General features: G+C 27.8%; 1 protein-coding gene across 5 annotated transcripts in view; it reads right to left on the bottom strand.

The window, feature by feature from the left end:
• Window positions 1–15550, bottom strand: part of LOC107441665 (band 7 protein AGAP004871) — a 101585-nt gene that overhangs the window by 60371 nt on the left and 25664 nt on the right. For 3 of the 5 annotated variants that reach the window (XM_021148361.4, XM_021148369.4, XM_071177766.2), the window contains exon 2: window positions 7889–7978. Coding sequence is in view for 2 of the 5 variants with exons in the window: in XM_021148369.4 (XP_021004028.1) it covers window positions 7889–7978 (90 nt within the window). In the remaining 3 variants the exon portion in view is untranslated. Of the gene's footprint in view, window positions 1–2060; window positions 2436–7888; window positions 7979–15550 lie in introns of those variants that run through there. The other 2 variants (XM_021148363.4, XM_087157635.1) reach the window with 2 other exon arrangements.

The following is a 15550-nucleotide window of genomic DNA, read 5'->3' as shown; positions in this document are numbered from 1 at the left end:
TAAAATAGCTATATTTATTTTCTTCCTGAAGTTTTACTGACCATTAATAACTGCTAAAAATAAAATAAGTATTCTAAATTGTCTGTCAGACAGTGAAAAAAAAATTCAATTGAAAACTTTCTATTTTAATTATAATAGCTTTTACAACATAATTTTATAGTATAATAGTATAATATAAGGATTATATATTATTATAGTATAATATAATAATAATTAATAACTTTTGTACATTTAATTAAAAACTGTTTTATTTTAAATTAAAGTTAAGATGATATTTATATGGCGATGTCGAACATAATTCAAATGACTGTGTCGAATTTTTATCACAAAACGATTTTTAGATAAAGTTAAATCGATTGTTTCGGAGTTGAATTCATTGTATTTCATGAATGTATTTCATTGTAATACTTTTATATATTTGTTAGAATAACTTTTGACCACTACTGTCTAATTTAATTTCACCTAAGGGGGCGGGGAGAAAAAGAATTATACAATGAGAGAGTTTAGTCTCAAATGTTACTGAAATAAAAAAAAAGAAGAAAAAAATTGGAAAAATTAATTTTTTATAAATAACTTTTTATATAAATTTTAAGATCTCGTGACAAACATGTAAAATGAACCGACATATAATAGATCCTATAATAGTGCCATTTTTCTTTTATCTTAGAATAAAACACAAGAAATCCAATCATGGCACGGATTTTTTTAAAATGAATGATTCCATCTTTAAAAAATCTTATCACCAGGCCTTTTAGAAAATGTAGTTTATTTCATGTGTAAAATTGGTTTAAATTAGATTTTGATAAAAAAATTTCGTTAATAAAAATTTAAAAAACAAAACAAATTACATTTTTTAAATAAATTAACAATATTTCGAAATTACATAAATGCTTAAAATTTCTTAAAAAAATAATTAACGTAAACAAGTATATTATTATCGATAGTAGTTAGAAATTAAATTGCATATCACACTGAATTAAATCATACTTATAAATTTTTGTTAAAATGACTGTACGGATCAAAAATTTTAGTAAAACATAATAGTTATAGTTAGTTTGTACATTAACTAATTAAATTGCGAAACAGGCAAAGATGTACAAAAGGTAGGCGATATAATAACTTTAGAAACAATATTTGATGAAAATAAAACTTAATATAAATATTTAAATAAAAATAATTTCTTTGAAAATTTCATTTTTCTGTCGTCGTTAAAATTCAAATTAGTATATTTAAACGTTAAATCATATTTATAAATTATTCACGATGCCTTATAATTATAAAATTTATGAAAAATATAAATATATTGTAAAATAATATAATTATGTAATTCTTAAATATTTGAACTTCTTAAAATTACCATTATTATCTAAAATACAGGGAAGTTAAAAAAATAATAAAACAGACTTTTTACGCTAACTCTAAAGTAAATTTTAAAAATTTAATTATTTTTTGTAAAAATTGGTAACTTATTCATCTAGTTTATCAGGTTACGTCAAATCTACGCATATACACATCCTGCTGTTATATCAAATTCGTTTAACCAAAATATTTTATTTTAAAAAATAAGTAAGCAAAATATTAGTACATGTCTATCTATAAATCTAATAAAATACTGTTAAGTAACGTCAAATTCATGTATGGGAACAACGATGTGTTAGTATGCTTAGTTCCGTAGAATGTAAAGTGTAATGTCAGGGCAGCTGAACGCGGCTATACTGCGCTACATACGTTTTTAATAATAAATTCGAAAAAGAAATCAAATAGTGATTATCAGGAAAAGCAAAAGAAGAAAACGTTTTGCAGTTTTTTTTCTAAGTTGTAGGTTTTTCAGGGTTGTGTGACTTGATTTTACCCAAGTAAGGTAAATCCCCCCAGGATAAGGCATAATAACATATGTTGCTAATTGTTAACATAAGATACTTTGAAGTTACAGCTTATTTGCTTTTGATTTAATCAACGATCAGTAAATAATTATTGTTGTTTAGTTTGAACTCTTAGCAAAAGAAAATTGTTAAGTTTCGAGCTAGTTAAAAGTTTTAAATGGTAATAAATGTACCTACCACTATACTGAGAGTCGTACCCAGAATTCCAGGCTCTGTATTGTGCCTGTGTCACAAAAATTCCAGGGGGATCCTGTAATAATGGTACACCAGGAGATATCTCTACCCCAATTTTTGGTTTAAGCTCTTCGCGAATTGAGTCCGGTTGCATGCCTATATTACGTTTTTCAATGTGTCCAGTCTTAGGTGTTGGCAAGTATTTAGATTCTATCACTATTCGATGGGGTTTCTCATCTTCACCAGACGCCAGTATGAATAAATTATCTTAACACCAACTCAACTCAACTTTTAATTAATCTCAAATCCAGCGTGTTGCCAGTTGTTACGAAAGATGTCTTACTGATTGTTACCCAATCGTGTTAAGAACAATGGAACAAAAAATCGAAGAAAATTGTCGCCAACCTAAAGCAACTAGAATTTTTTTCAGTGTTTTTCTAGTTTTTTTTGTTCTAGTTCTTTATGTTTTTGTGACGCAAGAGTTCGAATGTTATGCTTGTTTTGGGGGCTATTTTTGTAAACAGAGAAAACCCAAGAGTGAGTCAACTAGGTTTCCCTTTTTTTGTGTGTGTGCCGTCAGCCATCATTAATGGAGTAGGAGAAAAGTTTTCGTTTGTTCTTTCGATCTTTCTTTCGTTTGCTCCTCCGCCTCACAATGCGGAAGAATTCTATTTTTAGCCAGAAAAGAGAGCTATTGTCTTACGAACATTCTCTTTTTCATCAGGTAAGAAAGGTCAGCGTTCCCCTATAACAATGTAGTAGAAGCTTTTCAAATGTCACCATCTTTAATGAGATTTTCCAAGAAAATGTCTTTTAAGAATAGCTTTGTATTGTTGCTGGAAAGTATTTTTTTTCAGTAACACGATATCTTTTCGTTGAAATGGAATTAAATTTTTTAAAATTTTGCTGATTTAAAGTTTTAAAATTTGAAACCAACTAGGAAAATTTCGATTTATTTTAATTTGTCAGTTGGATGCTTTACAAAGTTGTGCAATAGTAGTATTTTAAATTTTTACTGCTTTTATCTAACGATTGCGTTAATAGCTTGAATAATCATTAATTACACCGAGAGAGAAAATATGGTCAAAATCACCAGAATATGGTAAAATTTGCCGTGTTTCTAGCTCTATGAAAGCATCAAAAATATCGGTTATTTTCACCGAAGTGCTTTGGTAATGATTATGATCAAATTCACGAAAAATATGGTTCTGAAATGTGTGAAATGTCTGGTAAATGTTGTTAAAATCGGTAATTTTATCATGGTATGATAGAGAAGTCATTATTCGGGTAAATTTACTTTTCAATTTTGCATTTTTTACTAAATGTGTGTTTATGAGGACTATAATTTTGAAAACCAGAACTGAAAAATTATTAAATGAAAGGTTTTAATATCATATTTTAGTTTTTTGTTGTCAAAATTAAGATTTTTATTTAACCAGAATGTCATTACCATAGAGTACAATAATTTTACCAGAATTGCTTTCTACGTGTAGTTAAAAGGAATCATCTTGTTAGAAAACCCACTTATTCAGTTTTTTTTTCTTTTTTTTTTAATTTTTAACATATAGCCTCTGTTACGGGCATTGTTCTATGTAGTGTTTTTCTTAAAATGAAGTTATAATTGCAATATTTATTTTAGCTATTTATCGCGTTTAACAGCCCATTCATATCGTATTTACCAATGCTAATTTTCAATGTCGTAGCATTACAATTTTGAACCCAACCCAGAGCACAAAGAAACTTCTGGATCAAGCACATGAGCAAACTAGTCTTTGATAACACATTTTGACAAAGCTAAGTTGCCTTTGCGTTACGCGGAGAGGAAACCCACGAAAACCGACTACAGTTAGCCTGACAAGGGGATTTGAACACATGATGTGTCCCTCGATTGGGATGTTTTACATCTGCATTACTAGAGTCAGTGCGAACCGGTAGAAGTATATAAATTGATCAGCCCTAGTCGGTACTCGAACCAGGTTCCTCTGAGCCCTCCCGCTTCAATTTCTGTTATTTGTTTTTAGAAACAATTTTTGCTTGAAGTTAGAAAAAAATCTAAATACTTCGTAATTATATATGGGTAGGTACATATGGATATGGGTAGTTCATAGATATGGGTAGTTCAAACGTATAAAATAGTTTTCCTATAAAATGATACTAATTTTATTAAAAAAAAGGTGAGTTAATCTTTAATAATATCGGTGAGAAATTAAAAAATTGGGTGAACCAAATACATTGAAAGGTTTAGATATCATAAGTATAAGTGCTTTTATATCCATCTTTTAAAAATAGACTTCTTTTGAAGATAAGTCCTAAATATACTAAGTAGCTTAACATGATCGATCTTACAATAAATTCAAAATTACGATTTTAACTTTTAATTATATTCGTTACATTTTTATATTCATTTTAAAAACACGACCACTTGATACAATGCCACTTGATACTGGATCTGTAAAATTTATGTCGAATAGACTTGCAGTAGAATTTATGTCGAACGAATCGTTTTTTCTTATTTTTCTTTCTTTTTTTTTTTGTTCAACACTCATATAAAGTTGCAGAGCAAACACCAAGAAATATTGTTGGTTATGATTTGATAATTCATAACGTTGTATAATTGAAATGTATTTGCATTTTTAATAAAAACAATTCCTAATTATTCAACTCTTTATGGTCTTATGTTTACTTAAGATCACCAAACTTTTCAATCGTTCCATTTCTGCTCTTAGCCATCACAGCAAAGAATCGGACTGATATTAATAATACCGTACACTGCAAAATACTTAATTATTACTGTAAATTTTTACTTTGTAATTAATTAATTAATTCCGAATCAAATTACGCTGCCAGTACTTCTTATCGTAAAATCCCTTTTCACCGGAACACGTTACAAAAAATATTCTGATGGACTGTAATTTTTACAGTAATAATTACCGTAAAATACCTAAATTATTCTAATTTAATATTACTGTAAAATTTTTTGTATAATATTTTACTTCAAAATAAATTTTATGGTAAAACTGATTGTACGGATGATGCACCCAAAGTGCTGATACTGTATACCATAATTTGATCCGGAATTTTTTAAAAAAATATACAATATAATTAATTGAAAATAATGAAGATTCAGTAAGAATTGTGAAAACAATACTATTTTGGGAAGAAAAGAATCTAAAATTAACTCCAAAAAAATTACATATAATGAACAATCTGTAAGAAAAAAATTTGTAACGAAATCCAATTCTAACAAAAATATTCGTTTTAATAAAATTGAAACCTCTAGATTTTCCGCATCCAGAGTTATGCAAGTTACATTTTATGTAAGTTACATTTGATAAGTTCTTCTCTTCTCTTCTATGTTTTAAGTTAATCTCCAATTGAGAAAACCTACAGGATGAATTCTCCATAATTTAATTTTAATAACGTTTTTTTATACTATCTGTAGAAAAAAAATTGTTTAGGGCATGATATTATTATTTAGGGTCTATTCTGAAGAGGGATTATGCCATCATCTAATGTACAATAACTAAGCATTAGACTCGTGACTGAATTTCTCTCGATATTAAAAAATCGTGATGGCAGCGTGTGATTTTGGGTGTTAAACTTAGCGCAGCATTTTGTTTGGCTGTGCAAGAACTATAAGAATCAGAAACTTAAAATTAAGAAGGCTCATAGAAAAGTGTACAGAGATTAGTGATGAAATAAAAAAAAATTAACATTCGATAATTAGTTATTATTAATTGCTAAACTTGTTTGCAAGATAACAAACAAAATCGAAAGCTATTACAATTTTTAAGTGAGATTTTGTTCTAATTTGTTTTGCTTTTTGTTACATTTTCTTTTGCTTCTCAAAATCTATTAGATTTAGAAAGTTAAAATTACGATGGTTAGTAGAAAAATATATGAAGAGTTCAGTGAAATAAAAAAACATTGCTATTCGATTATTGTTTCGAGAATTATCAACTGTTAAATTTGCAGTAAAAAACACCTTGTTGGTCGATCTACTGTCCGCTGCACTGAGTTAAAATTGCAAAAACAATAAGTAGAGTTAAATTGCAACAACTGAGTTAATATTTGATGTGTTGACATATTTATAAACTTTTTAATTATGAATTTAACGAGAGTTTTTTTTTTCGAAATTCTTATTTGTACGAAAGTTATATCAATTTTAATTATTTATATGCCATTTTTCTTTAAATAATATTTAATTGTCACGGAGAAGAAAAATTACGTGAATCTCGTGATTTTCATTTTATAAACTCGCTCTTTAATTGATGTCGAAATAAAGAAATAAAGAATAATTAAATAAAAAATAACTAAATAAAAAATAACTAAATAAGAAATAAAATAGATCAGATCTTCACCGGTTATATTGAAACTTTTGAAATTATAGTGACAGAAGACAGATAAAAACTGTTTCCAATGTTAACTATTTTAAGATTATTATATCATGTATTTTGTTAACGAGTAAAATTACTTCACATTTACTACCTCTTAATGCGGCGCATATTCTGCAGACCAAAGTTTAAATTTTGCTCCAAGTACAGCTGATTATTTTTCTAATCCATCTATACTTTCATTTCGTTAATATTACATATTAAACGAAATGTACTTACATAAAACTGTAACAATTATATATTTTTTAAACAATATGATCCTTTTTTTTAACGAATTTTAAGAATAAAAAGCTTTTAAGGGTGAAGATCAAGGGTGAAGAACGATTTACGCACATGAAAACTCATTCTGAAGAAAAACGAATTTAATCATGGGAAGGATTTGTTTGTCCTCAGCACGGCTTATCTTCACTGTCTAATAACTCTCGGGAGGAGAGGCAATTTTCCATGTTATTTATTTGGCAAGACTTAATGATCTTCATAATACAACAGATGGCAATTCAATCATAATTTTTGTAAAAAATGGATATAAACCGCTCTTTCCTTTTGATCTTCAATGGGGAATGAGAAACAACCTCGGGGGTTGATGAGCGAAGAGAACAGGGGCGAATCCTTCTTATGCGTAAAAATAGGTGTGTGTTCTACTTAGCTATAATAATGTGTGTGTTCTACTTAGCTATAATAATGTGTGTGTTCTACTTAGCTATAATAATGTGTGTGTTCTACTTAGCTATAATAATGTGTGTGTTCTACTTAGCTATAATAATGTGTGTGTTCTACTTAGCTATAATAATGTGTGTGTTCTACTTAGCTATAATAATGTGTGTGTTCTACTTAGCTATAATAATGGGTGTGTTCTACTCAGCTATAATAATGTGTGTGTTCTACTTACCTATAATAATGTGTGTGTTCTACTTGGCTATAATAATGTGTGTGTTTTACTTAGCTATAATAATGTGTGTGTTCTACTTAGCTATAATAATGTGTGTGTTCTACTTAGCTATAATAATGTGTGTGTTCTACTTAGCTATAATAATGTGTGTGTTCTACTTAGCTATAATAATGTGTGTGTTCTACTTAGCTATAATAATGTGTATGTTCTACTTAGCTATAATAATGTGTGTGTTCTACTTAGCTAAATAATAAAAAGAAGGATAAACAAACAGGCTTAAAATTAACAGGCGTTTTAAGTAAATTAATACTTAGCCTCGACTTAAAAAATTATTTTCCTCAATTTCAAATTTCGCTATGATGATATTGCCTTTGAAAGGCATTGATAATTCTCTTTCCTCCGAATTTTTAAAAATATTAGGAAAATAACGTCGGTCTCTTGAGTAAAGAAAATAAAAAATATTTAAAAATTTATTTGTCTGACATATTAGAATGATGAAAACCAGCTGTGTAAAAGGAAGTCAAAGTGGGAGAAGAGGAAATTCTTACAATCTCCGAGTCCAATAATATCTTGCAAATCTTGTTTGAAGTGATTCGAGTCACTCTTGTTAAGCAACTCCTTCTCGTACTTCGTCTCATCTGAAATTTAGAAGAAAAAAATATTGCTAAAGAGAACATTTATAAGAACAGAAATACATTAATAACAGTTCAATGCAAATTTCGTTTAAAAATTTACCATATTATTTTTTTTTAATCGTCAGGAGTTTTTACGTAAGAAAAAATATTGCAGAAAAATATCAAAAATTGGTAGGAGTTCGAAGTTAAACTTCCTTTAAACAATTGCCGTCCTTTAAAAAGAATGATAACTTATTCTTTTATGAATAAAATCTTCTCAGTAGTTTATAGAAATAACATGTAGCATGTTTTTTGAAAAATTCTAATTGCTTCATCTAATTTGTAATGAGGAAAATTAGTAAAAACATCAAAAATTTCCAGTTTAAAAATTTTTATTCTATTATTTTAGCCGGTAGTAAAAAATATATTTATTATTTTCATCATAAATAGATCTTTACATTACAATATTATATTTTAAAATTTTTATTTATTTGTCTTACCGGGTTATAGATAATAAATTTGAGTAAGTCTCAATATAATGATGGAAATCTGAATAAGCTAAAGCTTTCATCCCCAGATCAGTAAAAAAAATTTTAAATGCTTATTAAAACTAAAATCATTATAGTTTAGATCACAAATTTTTTTAAACAAAAATTAAATCAGCCAAAAAATATTTATAATTGGAAAAACATATGTGTTGCTGTTTCTAATGCCACTTGCCAAATACCAGCAAGCCAGCCTGGTGAAACCAAGCAAATTTAAGGCAGGGGGTGCGTTTCCTGTTTTTCAATGGCTCCATCTATGACCGAGAATACGACTTCAGTCACACGGACGTCACAGCCCATTTGCACTGCGGACCCATTCATACATCCATTTATTCATCCACAGATAGTAATTTTGACCTGAAGAAGAAAATTATCAATTTCCAATTCAGTACCCCCAGAGGTATTTTATTTTATAACCGTCGTTGAACAGTCGACCCAATATTATGGGTTTACGGCTACTAATGTTCAACTCCGTAGCCTTGTAATTTTGAACGCAATCCAGAAGACAAGGGAACTCCTGGATCGAGTATTGGGAGAAATTTGCCTTCGTGGAGAACTTTTTTATGGAGCTAACCCACATTTGCGGGAAGGGAAGAGGAAGACCACGAGAGCCTCCCACGGTTAGCCTGACGGCAAGGGGACTCTAACCCATGATCCGCCTACCACTGAGGATATTTCACGTCAGCACTGTGGTCGATGCAAGCCGGATGCGGAATTCGAATCGAGTGGGATTCCAACCCGGTTCTCCTCATTGGAAGGCGAAAGCTCTATCCCTTGAACCATAGGACATGCACCAGTCACTATTTAGGGCAGGGATCGAACTCACGACCTGTTAGACTGGGCCCAACGCCCTGATCGGATTATGGGATCCAACGACGGCTAATGGGACTCAACGTTTAATTTAAAGTTTCAGATTCAGCAACTTAGTTTGCCGTTCACAAATAACGAAAAAACAAGATTCAATGTGAAGCAATTAGAAATAAGATAATAAATTAAGCAAACTTCTGAATTTCTCAAATTTCTTTTTTATGATGTAAAGAAGTGTTTGTTTATTTAAAGAACTGTTATTAGGATACATTTTTATATTTCTTAATAAGAAATTTGAATAATCAATCTTAATAAAAATCAAGTCTGCCAAGTTTTGAAAAAGTTATGCAAGACATCTTTATCTGTTGGACTTTATTAAGATGGATTTCAAAATGATAAAATCTGTTATTGCATCTAAGGAAAGTGCTTGCGTAAGTTTTATAACTAAACGTCACTAGTGAAAGTTAAAATTTATATATTTTTCTTTCTATAGGAATTTATTTAAAACTTCTAGTAAGTTAGTTACTCCTGTACCACATTGAGAATTACCTTTCATAGTCCAGTAAAATATCGATGATATATTATATGCAAATTTAAATAGTTATATTTTTGTTTTATTGTTTTACATATTGTGATAAGTTTCTCAAGAGGACTAAAAAATGCTCAGAAATTCTAAATTATTGTTACTCATATTATACTTCGCTCATAAATTTTCAGAGATTTATATGCTTTATATTAAATTAAAATTAATTACTTCTCTCTCGTTAGAAGTGTTAATATTTTTGTTCTAACGTATCCATCTTTCTGTTTTGATTTTTCATATAAAGTTTAAGTCAAACTTACATGAGCATTTATGTTTTTATTTTTTATGCTTTGAATTACGCTAGCGTATTTTTTTAATAGTGTTATTGTTTTAAAATGCTTTAGAATAGTTTCTCAAACATTAGCCATTTGTTCAAATTTTTGGCCACATGTTTGACAAGATATATTTGAAAAAAGTAAACTAATAAATGTTATTAGTTTTGGCTAAGAATATAAAATTTAAGTGGAATTTACATGAACTTTTATGTTTTTAAATTTTTTGCTTTGCATAATACAAGTGAAATTTTTTGAAATTAGTGTTTTGAAGTGCTTCAAAACAGATATTCATGCCCGATTAGTCATTTATTCAAGTTTTCAGCGAAATTTATGATAAAATATATCATATCTGATGACGTTATTTATGATAAAATATATTAAAATTATGGAAGCCATTAAATGTTATATGTTTCTATAATGAATATAAAGCTTAAGTCGCACTTTCCTGAGCTTTTATACTTTGTATAACACTATTGATTTTTTTTTAAATAGTGTTACTATTTTAAAGTGCTTTAAATAGTTATTCACACATCATCAGTCATTTATACAAATTTTTAGCCATATGTTTGATGACGCTATTTATGATAAAATATATTAGCATTATGTAAGCTATTAAATGTTATATGAATTGAATGTATGTATTTATGAATAGAACTTTTATACATTGTAATACGCAAATAAACTTTTTAAAAATAATTGTAATGTTTTAAAGTATTTTGAAACAATTAATCACAAATCTGCAATAATTAATAAATTTTTTGATCACAGGTTTGATGATATTATTTATGATTAAATATATTAGTGTTATGTAGTATTATTATATCCTGTACACGAATTTCGAAACAAAAAGTATAAAAATCTCTACGCTGTAAACTCATTCGCGTACTAGTATAAATTGTTTTTATAAAATGACAAACTTGGAGGTACCCGATTGTACTGCAGGAAAGCAACCAATTAAATATTTCATTTTTAACATCTTATTGCTCTAAATATGGAAGGAATAATCGATTTCTTGCTCACTAAAAGCACGAAATCATGTTGTGTATCTTAATTTTATGGCTTATAAAAATTTGATACAGCGTTCCAAAAGCTTTAGTATATTTGTAAATAAGCTGGGTGATATTTTACTTTTTCATCATATTTTTTATCATATTTTTCATCATATTTTTATCATATGTTTTAATCATATTATTATATCATATATATTTCATGGTTACATATTTAAAAAAACATCTAAAACAAGCAGTATATTGATTTAAACCCAGTAGGTTATGTATTATGGGATTTTGCTCAAACGATTCACGATCACATCTCTGAGAGATTACGATTCACATCTCTTTTTATGCATTTGTACCATAAATCTGGAACACTCCCGTCTATCGCAGCTCTTATGCCGTGATATATATAACACAGGATTTGACATAAAAGTTTATTGCATACTACAGTTTATGAGCTATAAAATTTATAGTGTTCTTTATAAACAAAAAAATGCATTTTTATTGCTGTTCAACAAAAAGTTATTTTTAGGAGATGCTATACTCTTTTACAATAATTTGTTGACCTTCAAAAGCTAATAAATATATCAATAGATTCTGAAAAATCAAGACAATAGCTTTCATAGAACTACAATATATTATTTAATTTCTAAATAAAAATCGAGGAGGGAGAAGGGAATGAATGTTTTTTATTATGAAAGAAAATAATTAATTTTATTTAATATTTCGAAACTTTCAACATCTCTTAATGCTATTTGCTTATTTGTTTTTAATTATAGAATACATTTATCATACATTCACAAGAAACATTAAACAAGTGGAAATTTGTTAAAAACACAAATGATTGGATTTTTTTTCTTCGTCTTTGTTTATTTTCAATAAACGTTTCTTTTGCAATTTTACAGCTCAGAAACTAGTCTTCAAATTTTGAGCATATTTTGGATTTAAAATTTTCAGATTTAAAGGTACACTGCTTATAATGCAATAAAAACTTGTAATTTTAACTATTTCAGTTTAAATAACATTTATTTATTTTGCATTTATATTCTAATAATTATTAAAAATAATAATAAAATAAGCAAATGTTAAAAATGTTTCGATAACACGATATTGAAAACACGAGTTTTATAATTGTGTAAGAAATCCTTTAATTTTCTGAAACATTTGAACGAAATTCGGATATTAAGATTTGGATCATGCCTCATTCCTGACTAAACAATGGAGACTATATTTTCCAGATTGCAGCTATTAACCATATTTTTAAGGTTGAAAACCCAAAGCCGTCGAAATAATATATTTTTGTTCAGTGAATGTTCAAATTGTTTGTTGTAACGAAAATTAATCAGCATTTTAAGGTTAGTCCTTCTAACCAAAAACATTGCAACTTTGTATAAATTCAGTCATTGAATCTAAAGTTATTTTTTATTCTGCACTTTAGAGCATAAACTCATCATAGGATACGCTGATTTGTTATTTGCTAAGTAATAAATTTTTTTTATTCCTATGCATATTTAGCCAATGAGAAAGATCAAATTCCTTAATTTCGTATGGATTAGAAAGGAAGGAAGTAAATACATAGGAAGGACTACAAAGGAAAACGGAAAATGTGTAGCAAATATAAATCATTCTCAAGTTACAATGTTTAGATTATCTTTCTTGGCTTAAAACCGCTATTCGTTCTAACACGGAAATAACGTCTTATTATTTTATTACGAGATTCTTTTCTGTTGAAATTTCGATTCTTACATCGATTACCATGCATAAACTTGTAATTCATCAGAAATGATATGTTTTGTATAGTTCTTTTATTGTAAAAAAATTGGAGCCTCTTGAACCAAAATGCTGTATCAATTTTCTCCAACTTCAATGCCAGTTTGATCCGTATTTATAATGAAAATTATTAATGTTTAATTTGATTGCACAATTCATGGTACTACTGGAACATTTGATTTAACATCTTATTGCACAAAACATCTTATTGTTTCAACGCCGAATAAATTGTTTTGAGATGGTTTCAGTGTACGAATTTCCAAAGACATTTCAAAACATAGGTGTTATAATTATGTGTGTACAACTATACTTAAAAAGCAGATTTTATTTCTAGATTCGAAAAATAAACTTAATTATCATCAAGACTTTATTTATAGTCTTGACGAATAGTCTATTCTATTCATATTTAATCTTTTGCGTAAAGCAGACTGAATAGATAAAAAATAATTCAAATCATATTGCATCGAAAAAAAGTAAACAACTTAAATATCGCGAAAAGTGGGCAACATAAGTACTGTTGAATAGAAAAAAGTAAACAACTTTAATTTCATTGATCAAATCATACCACTGCATTAAACAAATGGATCGGACGACAATCATAAACAAAGCATATTTTATTTCTAGATTCGAAAAGAAACTTAATTATCATCAAGACTTTATTTATAGTCTTTCCGATAGTCTATTCTATTCATATTTAATCTTTTGCGTAAAGCAAACTGAATAGATTAAAAATAATTTAAATCATATAGCATCGAAAAAAGTAAACAACCTTAATTTCATTGATCAAATCATACCACTGCATTAAACAAATGGATCGGACGACAATCATAAACAAAGCAGATTTTACTTCTAGATTCGAAAAGAAACTTAATTACCATCAAGACTTTATTTATAGTCTTGACGATAGTAAGACTATAAATAAATTCATATTTAATCTTTTGCGTAAAGCAAACTGAATAGATTAAAAATAATTTAAATCATATAGCATCGAAAAAAGTAAACAACCTTAATTTCATTGATCAAATCATACCACTGCATTAAACAAATGGATCGGACGACAATCATAAACAAAGCAGATTTTACTTCTAGATTCGAAAAGAAACTTAATTACCATCAAGACTTTATTTATAGTCTTGACGATAGTAAGACTATAAATAAATTCATATTTAATCTTTTGCGTAAAGCAAACTGAATAGATTAAAAATAATTTAAATCATATAGCATCGAAAAAAGTAAACAACCTTAATTTCATTGATCAAATCATACCACTGCATTAAACAAATGGATCGGACGACAATCATAAACAAAGCAGATTTTACTTCTAGATTCGAAAAGAAACTTAATTACCATCAAGACTTTATTTATAGTCTTGACGATAGTAAGACTATAAATAAATTCATATTTAATCTTTTGCGTAAAGCAAACTGAATAGATTAAAAATAATTTAAATCATATAGCATCGAAAAAAGTAAACAACTTAAATATCGCGAAAAGTGAGCAACATAAGTACTGTTGAATAGAAAAAAGTAAACAACTTTAATTTCATTGATCAAATCATACCACTGCATTAAACAAATGGATCGGACGACAATCATAAACAAAGCAGATTTTACTTCTAGATTCGAAAAGAAACTTAATTACCATCAAGACTTTATTTATAGTCTTGACGATAGTAAGACTATAAATAAATTCATATTTAATCTTTTGCGTAAAGCAAACTGAATAGATTAAAAATAATTTAAATCATATAGCATCGAAAAAAGTAAACAACCTTAATTTCATTGATCAAATCATACCACTGCATTAAACAAATGGATCGGACGACAATCATAAACAAAGCAGATTTTACTTCTAGATTCGAAAAGAAACTTAATTACCATCAAGACTTTATTTATAGTCTTGACGATAGTAAGACTATAAATAAATTCATATTTAATCTTTTGCGTAAAGCAAACTGAATAGATTAAAAATAATTTAAATCATATAGCATCGAAAAAAGTAAACAACCTTAATTTCATTGATCAAATCATACCACTGCATTAAACAAATGGATCGGACGACAATCATAAACAAAGCAGATTTTACTTCTAGATTCGAAAAGAAACTTAATTACCATCAAGACTTTATTTATAGTCTTGACGATAGTAAGACTATAAATAAATTCATATTTAATCTTTTGCGTAAAGCAAACTGAATAGATTAAAAATAATTTAAATCATATAGCATCGAAAAAAGTAAACAACTTAAATATCGCGAAAAGTGAGCAACATAAGTACTGTTGAATAGAAAAAAGTAAACAACTTTAATTTCATTGATCAAATCATACCACTGCATTAAACAAATGGATCGGACGACAATCATAAACAAAGCAGATTTTACTTCTAGATTCGAAAAGAAACTTAATTACCATCAAGACTTTATTTATAGTCTTGACGATAGTAAGACTATAAATAAATTCATATTTAATCTTTTGCGTAAAGCAAACTGAATAGATTAAAAATAATTTAAATCATATAGCATCGAAAAAAGTAAACAACCTTAATTTCATTGATCAAATCATACCACTGCATTAAACAAATGGATCGGACGACAATCATAAACAAAGCAGATTTTACTTCTAG

This window comes from Parasteatoda tepidariorum, chromosome 2 (assembly GCF_982258835.1).
Source record: "Parasteatoda tepidariorum strain Cologne lab strain chromosome 2, Ptep-v5.0, whole genome shotgun sequence".
Classification (NCBI taxonomy): Eukaryota; Metazoa; Arthropoda; class Arachnida; order Araneae; family Theridiidae; genus Parasteatoda; species Parasteatoda tepidariorum.
The sequence above is the reverse complement of the archived record's forward strand: the minus strand, read 5'-3'. Positions and strand labels throughout refer to the sequence as shown.